This window comes from Cydia pomonella, chromosome 1 (assembly GCF_033807575.1).
Source record: "Cydia pomonella isolate Wapato2018A chromosome 1, ilCydPomo1, whole genome shotgun sequence".
Taxonomy (NCBI): domain Eukaryota; kingdom Metazoa; phylum Arthropoda; class Insecta; order Lepidoptera; family Tortricidae; genus Cydia; species Cydia pomonella.
In genome coordinates, this window is record NC_084703.1 from 17,932,360 (window position 1) to 17,946,983 (window position 14,624).

At 38.0% G+C, this 14,624-nt stretch overlaps 1 protein-coding gene across 3 annotated transcripts in view; it reads right to left on the minus strand.

The window, feature by feature from the left end:
* The window catches only part of LOC133517291 (sterol regulatory element-binding protein cleavage-activating protein), a 49,477-nt gene that overhangs the window by 18,818 nt on the left and 16,035 nt on the right, over positions 1–14,624 (minus strand). For 2 of the 3 annotated variants that reach the window (XM_061850537.1, XM_061850552.1), the window contains 7 exons: positions 14,208–14,416; positions 13,459–13,615; positions 8,022–8,115; positions 5,261–5,421; positions 3,738–3,808; positions 2,897–2,931; positions 86–225 (listed from right to left, as the gene is read on the minus strand). In XM_061850537.1, coding sequence (XP_061706521.1) covers positions 86–225; positions 2,897–2,931; positions 3,738–3,808; positions 5,261–5,421; positions 8,022–8,115; positions 13,459–13,615; positions 14,208–14,416 — 867 coding nt within the window. The remainder of the gene's footprint in view (positions 1–85; positions 226–2,896; positions 2,932–3,737; positions 3,809–5,260; positions 5,422–8,021; positions 8,116–13,458; positions 13,616–14,207; positions 14,417–14,624) is intronic. The other variant, XM_061850545.1, reaches the window with a different exon arrangement.

Here is a 14,624-nt window from a genome sequence, read left to right on the forward strand (position 1 = left end):
CCTCGAAAAATCAACGTACGTTCATTAATTACATCGCTTAAATAAGGACGGGACAGTACATTGAGCTAAGATCCCGAAGTAGTACCTGTATGTTTTGGCGAAGTCGTAACGCGTGGTCTCGACGGGGGAGAGGTGGGTTGCGGAGTCGTGTGGGGCGCGGAACCGCAGCCCACTCAGGTGGTTGCTGAGACCTTTCCGTAGCGAGAGGACGGGCTGGAACACAATCTAAACGCTACAATATTTCGTGCATTAATAGTAGTTTAGGATAAAAAAGGCAATAAAATCAAAGAGCCGGTAAAGTAAGTATATAGGAAAAGAGAGCCCTCTTGAAGCATTTTAAGGAAACTAATTTCGAAGCGCTATCTCTGATTTGCATCCGAAACTAGCTATGTATGTGTGCGTACACATCTACATATGCATCCGTATGTGTAGGTACATGCGTACTACATAATATTAGGTCTTCTTGAGCGGTTTACAAGTAATTTTTTTATTTGTGATCTTGTAACTTTGATAGTTTTTTTGTTTACAAGATATGAAACAAAATAGTAACTTGTAAGCCGCCCAAGTAGACCTAATATTATGTAGAAAAGTTTTTAAAGAATGGAAACCACAAAAAAGACATACTTTATAGTAAAGCAAGTATATGTTTATTGTTTTAAATTTGGTATACAAGATAGTAATAGACTAGGTGTTGTAAGTACTTGAATTGTTCTTCTTTTTACCTTTGGTCATCTTTGTGTACAAAGCTACATTAGCTTCGTCTTCTGTGACTTGTGTCTCAGTCTGACTTAGAACTCTCTTCATGTGCGCATAACTGACTTGCCTAGTTCTCAACTGAGCGTTTTTTCTTTGACCTTAACATCCAACTGGATTTGAATTAAAGATATTCCGGAGGTAAAGTAAGGACAGGTAAAGTGCAAATTAGGAGCATTCCTGGTAATTTCGTCTCGCTCTCTAGCTCCGTAAACAATTCGCACCAGATATTCTTTAAAATAAACACATGCGATGCGTAATGATGTCGTAGTTCGGGTACTTCTTGTACTAATGAATTTCTGGCATAGGACGTATGTCTCGTCTACGCACGTACCTCCATAGATGCACTCTATCTCGTCTAACTTAGCGGTATCAAATAGCGGAAATGTGAGTCGTAAATAAAATTAAAATTATCATCGCTTGTTTTCATCGCTGCATGAGCGCTAAGGAGGATGGTATTTTCTTTTTACCTTCGAAAATATCTGAACCTCCCGGAATTGCCTTAAGCACTGTTAAAATTTTAAACTTCCAGGTTTTGTAACACTAGAACTATTGGGATTCTAATTTCCCTATTTGAATTTGACTAGTCTTTAATGCTTGCTCCGATTTTGCTCTGCTCTGCTCTGCACTTTAAAATTAATAGAGAAATAATAAGTTCATATCAATCATATCTGTTTACATTTATTTGACAGTTAACAACAGTTGCTAGGTAACAACATTATGAATAAAGATAGGTCTTGACATAAGAGGTATATGCAACCTTCTTAATGTTGTATTCATGCCTTTAAATTGTACCAATTTTATAGTGACATCTGGTGATGTAGTTTTCACAATCGGTAGTCAACTTTACGCAAAAGTAGGTTATCGGATGCCATTAATAGAAACCGCCGCCATCTTTACTAATGTTAACTACGTTTCTAAGTGTCGCCCCCCTGATTAAAATACACGAGTGTGGATTAAGAAACGAACGCAGTGAGTCAAAATTGTATGCAATTGATATTTCATTTCGAACAAAAAAGCGTCTCGACTGATATTAGAATAGAGGTCAAATCGAATTGCTTTTTTTAGAGATGTTTCAAATTTGAATATCATTACCAAATCGACATACGATAATATAGTTTTACCCCTTTTGGTGTAAAAACACTAGGCCCGTGGGGGTTCCGGTGCCCTGATTTGAAAATCAATGCCCCAACGTTGGCTGTAATTTGGGTTAGTTAATATATCATAGAAAGTTTATAATGTGTGTAGCTAAAATAGTGTACGTAACTGTACATAATTAAGCATTAAAACACTCGTGTGATCTTTTTAAGAATCTCACTTTCTTAAACCCACACTCGTCTATTTTAATGCCTTTTATTATGTAGCAGTCACATAAACTACTATTACGATACTAAACATGTATTAGACAGATTAAGGAAATAAAAATCTGTGGGGCCGATACGCGATCCAATTATGCCTCGTTGTTATAAAAAGAATAGTATTTGTGTCATTAGCTATTAATGTATTTTTGACATATAAAAGAGAAAAAAAAAAAACATCAATGTAGGTATCCTCTTAGTCCCGTTTATTATAGTTCAGTGTGTGTAAAAGAAAAGCGCTTCACACACTTAAATAATTAGATGACGACAGGGACGTACAAGTGGCAAAGAGTTTAAGCGCAAGTAAAAAAGTTAGTCATTGCAGGGTTTTTATAAAATACCTACCAGTACAATCAAATTATTAAGGTTCCTCCTTCCGCAAAATACCGTAAAACTGAGTCACTCTGAACCATTTTTATTTAAATTACATATGACACATGCTGTGCAGCAAAAAATATATAACAATCTACAAGATATGAGCAATGATTGGTTTTTCTGGAAATCTATTTTAATATAAATAAGTGAATAAAATAATCTTGAAGTCACCCCTATTTGTTTCCGTTGTATCCTTATTACTACTGCAACTTTTATGAAACTTTAGACTATTTCTCAGAAAACACTAAAATGATTTGGTTTTCTTGCTTATGCTTACAGCTGACGTCAAAGATACGTTTTCACATTTCACCTTATTACGAAGGATTAAGGTGGAAAAGTGTAAACATCTTTGACGTCGATACAATAAAGCTAATTTTCAAAATATATATTAGGATATCAATAGTAATTACCTCGTTTTGTTTCGCTGCAACGGTTGGTTGGAATGCTATAAAAAATATAAATGATTACTTTTACTATCTAGCTAATAATTAAACTATTTTCCTACTCCTCTACTGTCATCTGGCATTTATATATTCATGAACACGAATATAAGTACATATATAAAAGGTTTGAAGAAAAGTCTATATTGTCTATTCCTCATAACAGCACCTGTGCTTTAAAATCGCTGTAAGGTTACTGCGATTAATGGCTACCAACTTAACAAAATCAAAATACAGTTTCAAACTTAGTGCATTGCTGCCAACTTACAAATCATTCATTTGGTTGCATAGTAGAAACAATTGCTTCATAAGTCAGGAACACGCATATGATACCCGTAATATAGCAACATATATAGTCTATGGGACTACGAAGACCGCTTAGCGTTGCTTGTTAGTCTCCATAGGCTACTGTGGGCAAAATCGAGAAAAAACTGACCCAAAATTGAATTTAGCAAGGAGCAAGTCCCAGGGCTTCATGAGTTACGAGAAGGTGTCACTGACCAGCCGGGCCGCGGCGGACCCAGTGCGTAAGAAGGTATGCTCGTGTATCTTAGCTGTATACTTTTGGTTTGTTTACCTATATGATTCTACTATTATTTTAGTATTATTTTTGTTGACTCGTAGGAAAAGTATTGTATGCAACGTTGTATAAGTAGGTCAAAAAATGCTCGTGGCGTATTCCATTACAATGTTCGCCTATGCCTTCGGGTCCGGCTCACATTGTAACTCATACCACTCGCCTTTTTTGACCCTTCTTATACAACGGTTGGATAAAATATTATTATTTAATTACACTAAAAGCCTTACTGACCTGGAGTAGGATTCAGAGGTTCATTTTTTTTCGCCACTTTGTCAGCAAGCTCTTTTTGTAATTGAAAAAATCTGGAAGGAAAAAAAACATCAAAATACCTACCTTGTTGTGTTCAAAAATAAAATTAGTACATTTTCATTCAGACGCCGTAAATTTTTAAATGGTAATTACCAGCTCAAGCTAAAGATCGCCGAAGTGCAAATGCAAGACCCCATACCCTGTTTTATTATAATAGTACTACTTTTAGTTATAATTTCACAACTGTACACCGGCAACAATAATACGACTAACACTTACTTGACCACTGATGAGCTGTCGATTCATTTTGACCGGTATTACTGGTTTAGACTTGTGTATTGTTCGTGTCACGGTGTCATCCACGATGACGCGCATATTTGTCAAATCTAACCTTTAATAACATGACAATACGAGTAGTGGATAAAGCACGCGTCATCGTGAATGTCACCGGATGAAACTATATACGGGCAAGAAAAAGAATTTATTTAATAGAATTAAAAGTTTTCAATTTAATCTATCTTTTCAAAATAACGTCACTGTACATATAGGGCCTCCATTATACATTGCTGATAACGTCTGTACTAGTCGCTTACTTGTTGCACGAATCACGCAACAACAGCCTTCGTCGACCAACTGACGACATTATTGCGTAAATATATAACATGTAATAGTAGTTTATGTGTCTGCTACATAATAAAAGGCATTAAAATAGACGAGTGTGGGTTTAAGAAAGTGAGATTCTTAAAAAGATCACACGAGTGTTTTAATGCTTAATTATGCACAGTTACGTACACTATTTTATCTACACACATTATAAACTTTCTATGATATATTAACTAACCCAAATTACAGCCTCCGTTGGGGCATCGTTGCCAAATTGTTGCTCTCTTGGCGGAATTCGCGGATATGTGGTGGCGTCACCGAAATATTTTTATTGCTTATTTTACACGAAACTTTTGCTATAGTTATCTTAAAAACAACAAAACATATTCAATTAAAAGATGAACTGTGCGTCAGATGGCGGTAAATGAAAACTTTTTGCACGCACGTAGTTTTTTTTTAAATTCAGATATAAACTAGAGTCGGGGGCCTATTTCCGTATCATTCGATACAAACTAACATGCGAGATATGTCAAAATTGTATGCAATTGACATTACATTTCGAACAAAAAGGCATCTCGACTGATATTAGAATATAGATCAAATCGAATTGCTTTTTTTTTCAGAGATGTTCCAAATTTGAATGCATAACCAAATCGATTTTGATGTAGTTATGAAGCAATAACTACATTATCACAGATAAGAAATTTGTTCTAATAAAACAGTTTATCGTAATGTTGGCCATTATTTACGGATTTTGAAGGCATCATAGAGGGTTTATGATATGTGTGTAGATAAAATAATAATCGCTGGTTATCGCAATGTAACTCGGTAACGGTTAGGTTATTTACATTCTTTATCACGTTTCGTTGGCCTTACAGTAATAAGTAAATAAGTAGGCTCACGCGCCGCGGTCGATGTTGGTGAGGATCTCGCCGTTCTGTGAGTCCCACACCTTGACGTGACCCTGCAGACAGGAGCTGACCACCTGCTCGCCGTCCGTCACCAAGCACTCCACCTCCTGGCTGTGCCCCGCCACCACTAGCGGCACCGCCTCCGTCACCAGCTGACAATATTAACAATTTTCACAGTAAAATAAATATTTACAGTACATATGGGGCTACTTTATAGCACTAGTGCGAGAAGTAGCATATTATGTTACTGTGTCGAACATTTAAAGGGCCATATGTACTGTAAAACGTTGTACGATACATGTGCGAATAGGTAATTCGCAACTCGTGTCGATTTAAAACACTCCCTTCGGTCGTGTTTTAATTTATCGTCACTCGTTTCGAATTTCCTATTTTTCGCACTTGTATCGTAATGTACTATTATAGCATAGAGGAACAATTTGACAGAGGCCGCGCCAATGACGACCAGCAGTGACACTGCAATGGCGGACTGTTTCAATGTGTGCGTGTCACGAATGTATACCTAGGTGGATTGAGTACATTTTCTCTAGTTTGGTACGAACACCTTTGTAGCTCGGTGATAATGATAAGGTTCGATTTAGTATGGCAAAAAAAAGTGGGAGCGCCCTCCACTTTAGGAACAACTTCATGGATTGATATCGTATTTTACGAAAAATAACGTGATAATTGATTAACTTATCTATAAAATATTTAGTCTGTCTCTTTTTTTCTTTCAATAGGTATAATTTTTGTAACATTTGACCACGGATTTACCACGTATTTAATTTTTTTCTACGAACAATGAATGCACTGACGTCTCAAATTGACTGACGGCATATTGGTGGATGAGGCCATAGAGATAACTGTCAATGTGTGTGTGTCATACGTAAATACTAGGAAATTGGTGGATGATGGAATCCTAGTTGTGTTTTAGCGAAACTACGTCCTGAATATTCTACGTCCATGGTTTATAGAATAATAACGACGACCGGTCTGGTCTAGTGGGTAGTGACCCTGCTGCCTATGAAGCCGATGGTCCTGGGTTAGAATCCCAGTAAGGGCATTTATTTCTGTGATGACCACAGTTCCTGGGTCATGGATGTTTTCTATCTATTTAAGTATTTGTATATTATATATGTCAAGGACCAAGTGATTAATGTGGGCATTACATATAATGCCCCGGGCATTAAGAATAATTGCAAGCTATATCGGGCCAAGTAATAAATTATTATCTTAACTTCATTATTTATCACATTGTCTGGTCAGTATGAATATTGCTACGTGGTCGTAGGGCAATTTAATAATAAAAATACATTGGATGAGGTGCGGGGAGGAAAACAAACGCGTGACATGCGTTGACCAACCAGAGTCCGCGATAGCAACGTGCGGAAGTCAAACGATTCACTGTTTACTGTATAATTTTTAAGAAAAAAACCGACTTCAATGAGGGAGTCCGGTGAAAGAACGATTATTATTGATTTTAGATTTCATACAATGAAAGTAAAAAGACAGCGTCCTACGACTAATTATGTAGAAAAGGAGGTAACATGTTTTTTTTTGCCACTGCACCCTACTTGACCCATTTCAAATTTGCCCTATGGTTGACTGGTAAGATACCCGCAATAGGGTATTCGACTGTATTTAAGATAAATTATTTCACGCCATGCATGAAATAAAGCACCAGATAGTTATTAAAAAAAACTAAATAGGATAGAAATATAAAAATGTGCCTTGAAAACCTAACTGCTTGGCAAAGATAACAAATTGCCAAACGTATGCATCATTGAAGAGTTCCGTTCTGTTCATCATCAGCAGTTCCACTTCATCAAATGTCACTTCTAAAAATGTAAATACTTGATTTGTTAATGAAAATACTGAGTCGCTATATATATGCCTTTAACATTTGAGGAGTTCCCTCGATTCCTCATGGACCCCATCATCAGAACTCGAACTTGACAAAAATTTGTCTTGAAAATCTAATTTGCTTAACAAACACAGCGAAGAGGACAAATCGCCAAACGTGTACTATGCGTCGTTGAAGAGTACCATTCTGATCATCATCAGCAGTTCCACTTCATCTAATGTCACTTTTTTAAATGTAAATGCTTGATTTGTTATAGAAAATACAAAAATCTCTATATGTATGCCTTTCACATTTGAAGAGTTCCCTCGATTCCTCATGGATCCCATCATCAGAACTGAGTTTTGACAAAAACGGGACCAATCTGTATATATATAAATTGAAACAAAAAAATTATTTTTAAAATCGGTTCAGAAATGACGGAGTTACGGAGTAACAAACATTTAAAAAAAACATACAACCGAATTGATAACCTCCTCTTTTCAAATCTTGAAGTCTGTTCAAAGCGCTCACTGTTTTTATTTAGTTTTGGACTGAATTAAAACCGAATACGGATGGACGCGGACGGATCTTATTTTCGTAATTCAGTTTTGAATTATAGTAAAAACCAACTTCATTCTATTACTTCCCTTTCTGGGGGGTTTGAAATGGCCGTTTCTGGCCCTTTTTGGCGGCGCTCTAACAATCGCTTGGAGACTCAGCGTCTCCTAGCAGGTGAGTCCTGGCAAGTAAGTCTTATAGATGCCCAGCTTTGTGCGTATGGGGGATGGCTGCTGTGGAGCAGTAGACGAAGCAGGGTATGGGTATGCAGTTATAGCCCGTTTCCGAAGGAGGCATTTGTTTGGTTTCGAGGAAACGTGACATTAGATTGTTTGATAAGTAAAAGTAGTTCACCTGCACCGCTGGCTGCTTAGCAATGATTTTCCGATATTCATCGTCTTCGTTCCACGAAGCACGCCACTCTGCATAGTTGCGGGAACACACGCACCTGTTTAACATAACGTTATAAAGTTTAACCCATTTCTTAAATAAATGTGTTTGAAACTCGCTTGCTCATGTATTATATTAAGCTTGTAATGGGTGATAACAAAAAAAGGGTTCCGTACCATTATCTATAAAAAACGGTCACCCATCCAAGTACTGACCCCACCCGACGTTGCTTAACTTCGGTGATTGGATGAGAACCTCGAGATTGGAAATAAATATTTATTTTATTCTGTTTTTAGTATTTGTTGTTATAGCGGCAACAGAAATACATAATCTGTAGAAATTTCAAATGGCTAAATATCACATATTCATGAAATACAGCCTGGTGACAGACGGACGGGCGGACGGACAGCGGAGTTTCAGTAATAGGGTCACGTGTGACCCTTTGGGTATGGAACCCTAAAAATGAGAATTATTTTAGAGCTGTAAAAAAAGATAAAATGGAGGAAAGGCTGTCTCAAGATTTCCAGGCAAATATAAAGTTTTTCTGGAAGTCCATTCGTTTGGCCAAGGGTAACACCCAGAATTCTGAGCTAAACTCAATTAAAGACAAGAATGGAAGATTAGTGAATGAGGAAGAATGTATCTTAAAAAGATGGAAGGAGTATTTTGAAAGTTTGATAGAGAAAAGGCAAACACGCCAATTTCGGATTTGAATGAAAGCATTGAATATGTGTCGGAGAATGAAGATAATATTAGCATGGATGAAATTGTGCAAGCGCTGAAAGGAATGAAATCAGGAAAGGCTGCAGGATATGATAACATTTCTGTCGAGATGCTGAAAGCTGGACAGGGCATTGTAGCAACTCAGTTGTATCGCCTTTTCAATATGTGCTTTAGAACCGGCCAAGTGCCCAGGGACTGGTGCAAGGCTGTCATTGTACCTCTTTACAAAGGAAAGGGATCACAACTGGATTGCAAAAACTACAGAGGCATTAGCTTACTCAGCGTCGTCGGCAAATTGTATGCAAAGATATTGATTGAAATAGTAGTGAAAGAAACCGATGAGAAAGTCTGGGATACACAAGCGGGATTCCGAAAGGGTATGGGATGTACGGATCAAGTCTTTTCCCTGCGATGCATAGCCGAAAAGTATTTGGCCAGAGGTCAAAAGGTCTATGGCGCTTTCGTGGATTTGGAAAAGGCTTATGACAGAGTGGTGAGGAATGAACTTTGGTCGGTATTGTTGGTGTATGGATTGAGCGGTCGTCTCATTCAGGCACTGAAATCGCTCTATGAGGATTCCAGTGCTTGTGTGAGAGTAAACGGATCGTACACTGAGTGGTTTCGCATCGAAAAGGGTGTTAGGCAAGGATGTGTAGCGTCACCGTGGCTGTTTAATCTATGCATGATTTGAGAAATGATGAATGTGGGCTGAGAATGAGTGGTTTACTCGTCAAATGTCTTCTTTACGCTGATGACCTGATATTGCTGGCGTCATCGGGTGAAGAATTGCAGGAGATGCTAACTAGAATGCATAGATCTTTTGAAAGGAAAGGAATGAAAACAAATGTGAGCAAGACGAAACTAATGGTATTTGAAAAGGGAGAAAGTATGACAAACTGTGAAGTTTTGATTGGTCAAGAAAGAGTTGAACAAGTGAAACCTTGTTCACTAGGGACGGTAAACATGATGAAGACATTGAAAGGAGAGTGAATGCTGGAAATCGTGTGAATGGGGCACTCAACGCTTTTATGAGCAGCCAGAAGGTGTCGCAAAAAGCACGGTTGGCTGTGCATAGAGGGGTGTTGGTGCCTACACTTAAGTATGGTAGCGAAAGTTGGGTATGGCAAAAAAAACATCAGAGTCAAGTGAATGCAGTGGAAATGAGAACATTGAGAAGTGTGTGTGGTGTAAAATTACAAGATAGAATTAGGAACAGTGTGATAAGGGAAAAGTGTGGACTGAACGAAGATGTAGTGACAAAAATTGAGAAAGGTATGTTGAAATGGTTTGGACACGTGGAAAGAATGAGTGAAAGAAGGTTAACAAAGAGAGTGTATAAGGGAGAAGTAGAAGAGGGAGCTGGAAGGGGTAGACCTCGACGGACTTTCTCTGATCAAATCGGGGAAATCCTGAAGAAAGGCCAGGTCAAGAGCACCCTAAACCGACGAGCGTGTATGAGGAATGTCATGAAAGTGAAGGAAGCGAAAGAGGTATGTCAGGATCATCACAAGTGGAAATCCGTGGTCTCTGCCTACCCCTTCGGGAAATAGGCGTGATTATATGTATGTATGAGAAAAAATACTCATATAACTTTTTACGAAATTTTGTTATTATTGGGCATTATATTACATTTTTATTTTTGTTTTTGTTATTATTATTTTCGCAACACAAGTCATAGTCATTTTCACTCAGGCGGTCTTTCCTTGACATGGCTTTGTTACTCAAGTTGGTTACCAAGGTTGGAGTGTTGTTGCACACCTGTTATTGGTGCATAGATATTATACGTGTCCACTATACTTGTTACTTTACTAGCTTTGTTTATGTACTGTTGGTGTGTCTTATAAAAAAAAAGATTGTAAATTGGTTATTTTCCAGTTCTATCTCCAGTACGCATATTTCTGAAATACCCGTGAAATTAAAAATATTCTTCTCGAGTTCTTTCTTTAGAATATCGCAGATAATATTTTTAAGTGCTGCTTTCTGTTCCATAAGTTTTTCTTCTGAAGACAATATTTTGAAATTAATAGTGCAGATGGAAAGTACTTTATCCTCTATAATTTTTGTTTGAGAAGTACTTGTTTGATTTTTTTATAGCTGAAGGGTTTTGGTCGTAATCCCTAAGATGGGCCGGCTTGGGGAATCATTTTCATTTTAAATAACCTTGCCTAAAATAGTCCACCAGTACATTATAACTTAAAAATATCACCATTTACTGGGAAAAATGTGGTTCAAAAGTGACAGCTTAAATTTCGAACGCTAAAAGAGCCTGCAACATCAATGACGTCCTCTGTTCAGTGATACCTCTACAACAAAATTATCTGTACAGATTTCTGATGTAATACCGCGAAAACGACCATCAGTAGTACATTATTGCAAAGGGAAAGGGCAATTCGAGGATGAGTTTCGATTCGATCGAAAGAAGACGCATCCACGAATTGCTGTTCCTGCCGTGGCATATATAGTGCTTTTCTCCAAACTGCGAGGAAATAAGATAAAATAATCTAAATTTAAGCATGAACCATGACTCAAATCGAACCTTAACATCAAAAATGTCAAAAACAATATCCCTCTTTAATTATTTAAAAAAGTTAAAGGCACAACTTATTTTGTCATTCAGTACCATTCAATATTCGTTCATTCAATTAATTGTGCAATATAAGTAGTATGTACACGCCTGAGATCCTTAAAAAAAGTTATGTAGTCTTAATTTTTATTAAGTATTCGCACGATCATGGTTCAGGGTTCGATGTGAGTGATGCTTGATGCTTAAATAATTATTAGTTTATTTTATTTCCTCGCATGTTTGGAGAAAAGCACTAATGTATATGCCTCGGCAGGCATTCGTTTATCTATATACTGGGTTGAACAGAACGAGGGACTTTTATGCAAACGGGGAATTGTTCAGGCTTCGTGCTTTATTTTTCACCCATTAACTACGTTAATATTTCTAACCGTTTGTGGGATACAGTTTGTTGAAAACATGTGCAAAAAATTGCATGTTTCAACCCTAGAAAGTAGATCCGATGAAGTCAGCAAGACTAAATATTTCCAAAGATAATTAATTAATTGTAATAGAGAGATGAAGTCTAAGAAAAAAACGTGCTCCTTATTTTGACATCCAAAACAGATGGCGCTATACTGCGCCATGTTTTGCGGTCACTGAATTCTCAAACGTCAACTTTTAACAGCCAGAGTTACCGCAAAATGTATGGAGCTGTACAGCGCCATCTTGTTTACCTGTCAAATACGAAGCACGAAATTGTCTTAGATTTTACGCTTTTAAGACCATCAATGTATCTTTGGTATTTCCTAGTTATCTAAATAAGACTTTTAAAACGTCGGCATGTAGTAAACAAACTCGATGACACAGTCATGTCACTGTAGTTGAGTTTTGCCATAGAGGTAGACATGGTACCACGAAATTGTGGAGTATAGTTATACATAGGCTACGGTGACTGCTTACCATCAGGCGGGCCGTATGCTTGTTTGCCACCTTCGTGGTATAAAAGAAAAAAAAAACAAAAAGGTTTAAATAGCTACTAATATTGTTAACTATCTCAAGGTTCCCAAATATCTTATACCTTTAAACGAGCAATTCTTGTATATATATATGTATACATATTTCTGTGCGATTTCGCTGAAATTTGGTATATGGGGGTTTTTGGGGGTATACAATGTATCTAGATTAGTCTTATGTTTGAGAAAACGCGTGTTTTCGAGTTTTCATGCGTTTTTCTTTCGACGCAGAATATGGTCGCTAATTTCGTGTTGCCGGCCACAGTCCGTCTGGTCCAGCGGGTTAACACGCGGACTGCTAAACGACTGTTACGGGTTCGAATCTCGCCCGGTGAAATAACTTTTGTTTTTTTTATATGTTCAAGTTTATATATAATTTTTTTAATTTTTATTGTTTTAGACAAGTTTAATTTAGTAAAAAAATGTAGTTAAGATTATCACCTATAGACCACCATATTACAATAAATAATTATAACCGAGCAAAGCTCGGTCGCCCAGGTATATTTCTTATATGCCACATTTTAAATTTTTATTTTGTTTCTCTTTAGCACTCTAATTTTATTTCTAAATGGTATAATTTCTCGCGAAGGACGATATTATTTTAAGTAAAAAAGTTTTAAGCACAGACAACCCTTTGTAATAATGAAATTGCTTTTGGTTTGATGATTGAATAAATACTAACTAAATAAGTAACTTTGTTGTAGTAGGGTTGTCTCCTGATATCAAAATATTTCATTTTTTAAGTTGAATATATATGGAGCATGCCAAAGGTTAAAGTTTCGTCAAGTCCGTCCGTAACTATGTCACATTTTTTCCATGCTTTAGAACCTCTTCGTACTGAAATATGCATTTTCATTTATCTGCACACTATACAATTGTACACTCTATTAATTCAAAAACGACATATATGTTAATCTTATTCTAATCGCGGTTTAATAATACAGCTGAAGTTAAGGTGACGTTACAAAGATTGTAACTGCGTCAGAAAAGCCAAAGAAGTCAACTAACTAACCTTCGTATCCTTCGTGCATTCCGACAAGTTTCACGGTGACGCGTCGCATACAATAGGCGTGGCGTTCAAAGGGCCTTCGTAGTTGTATTCTCAACGAGCCCTAGAGTCTGTGCCTATGCCAGTAAACTGCCTGTTCAGACATGTTCATACCTGTAGAGCACAACCATCATGTAGGCGATGACAGCGACGCTGATGGTGCACAGGATGGCCAGCAGCAGGATCTCCATGGGGGTGGTTGGGTATATCGGCAGCTCCGTCGGTTTACGCCACTGCTTTTGCTGACTCTTGCCATCGGTTAGGTCGAACTCTGTGCAAACAAAGAAGCATCATGAATAATCGAAACAATAAAATAAACGATTGACAATGTCTATACAAAATCACGTTCCTCCAATATTCCGATTACCAGGTACCACATGGCGTCACTAACGCAGCTGATCAGAGTTTCATCCATTTTATTTGGCCCTTAGACCTCTGGTTTCGGGTTTTGCAGCACCATCAATTGAACGGAATTAAAAGCTATTTTGAAGCCGGTCTCAGTTCCATACATTATGTTCGGCACTTAGACTTCCTGTCTATAATTTTCGTACTGAAATGGCGCTCAATATTACAGCAACATATATTTTCGCTATATAATTATGTTTCGGATGAGCGGAGTCTCCTGATGCAGGCACTCCGAAGCTTATAGTTACAAGGATATCCCAACCTTTGTAAAGTTTACCTATCCATTTAGTTGTATCAATCATTTTTTATGACAATATACGGCCAACTAATACATTCCATCTCGGACGGAGCGGTAAAATCTCTGCACCGGGGCCGTCTACCTGACCGTAGAAATTGTAGAAAAGCATATAGTCTTTGACAAATAGAGAAGTCAACGGCTGGTATTGATAACGGCGTACCGGGCAGCGTGTCAAGCGGGTCAAGCGCGGCGGCGAGCGCCTGCCAACGCAGCGGCGGCGGGTCGCGCTCATCGGGCAGGCGCACAGCGGCCGCGCGCTCGGGCGACACGCGCTGCGACAGCAGCACGGGCGGCAGCACCGCCACCACGCGCCCCGCCAGCGACTCGTTGTACTGCCCAAGGATCGCTGACCAGTGGTACGCCGACACTCTGCAACCGACATTCTCAGTATGAGCAGCTCGGTGGTTTTAAAAGCGAGCCATCTTCTCGCTAGCGAAATAAATAAAGTAGTAACGTTAAAGTACGTGTACCGTACGTACACGTACTCAAGAAGCAAAAATGACCGCTGAAACTGTTACAGAAGGCCTAATTAAACCATTTATTTTATAAATGATCTAATTCCCGCTTTATTGCTTGA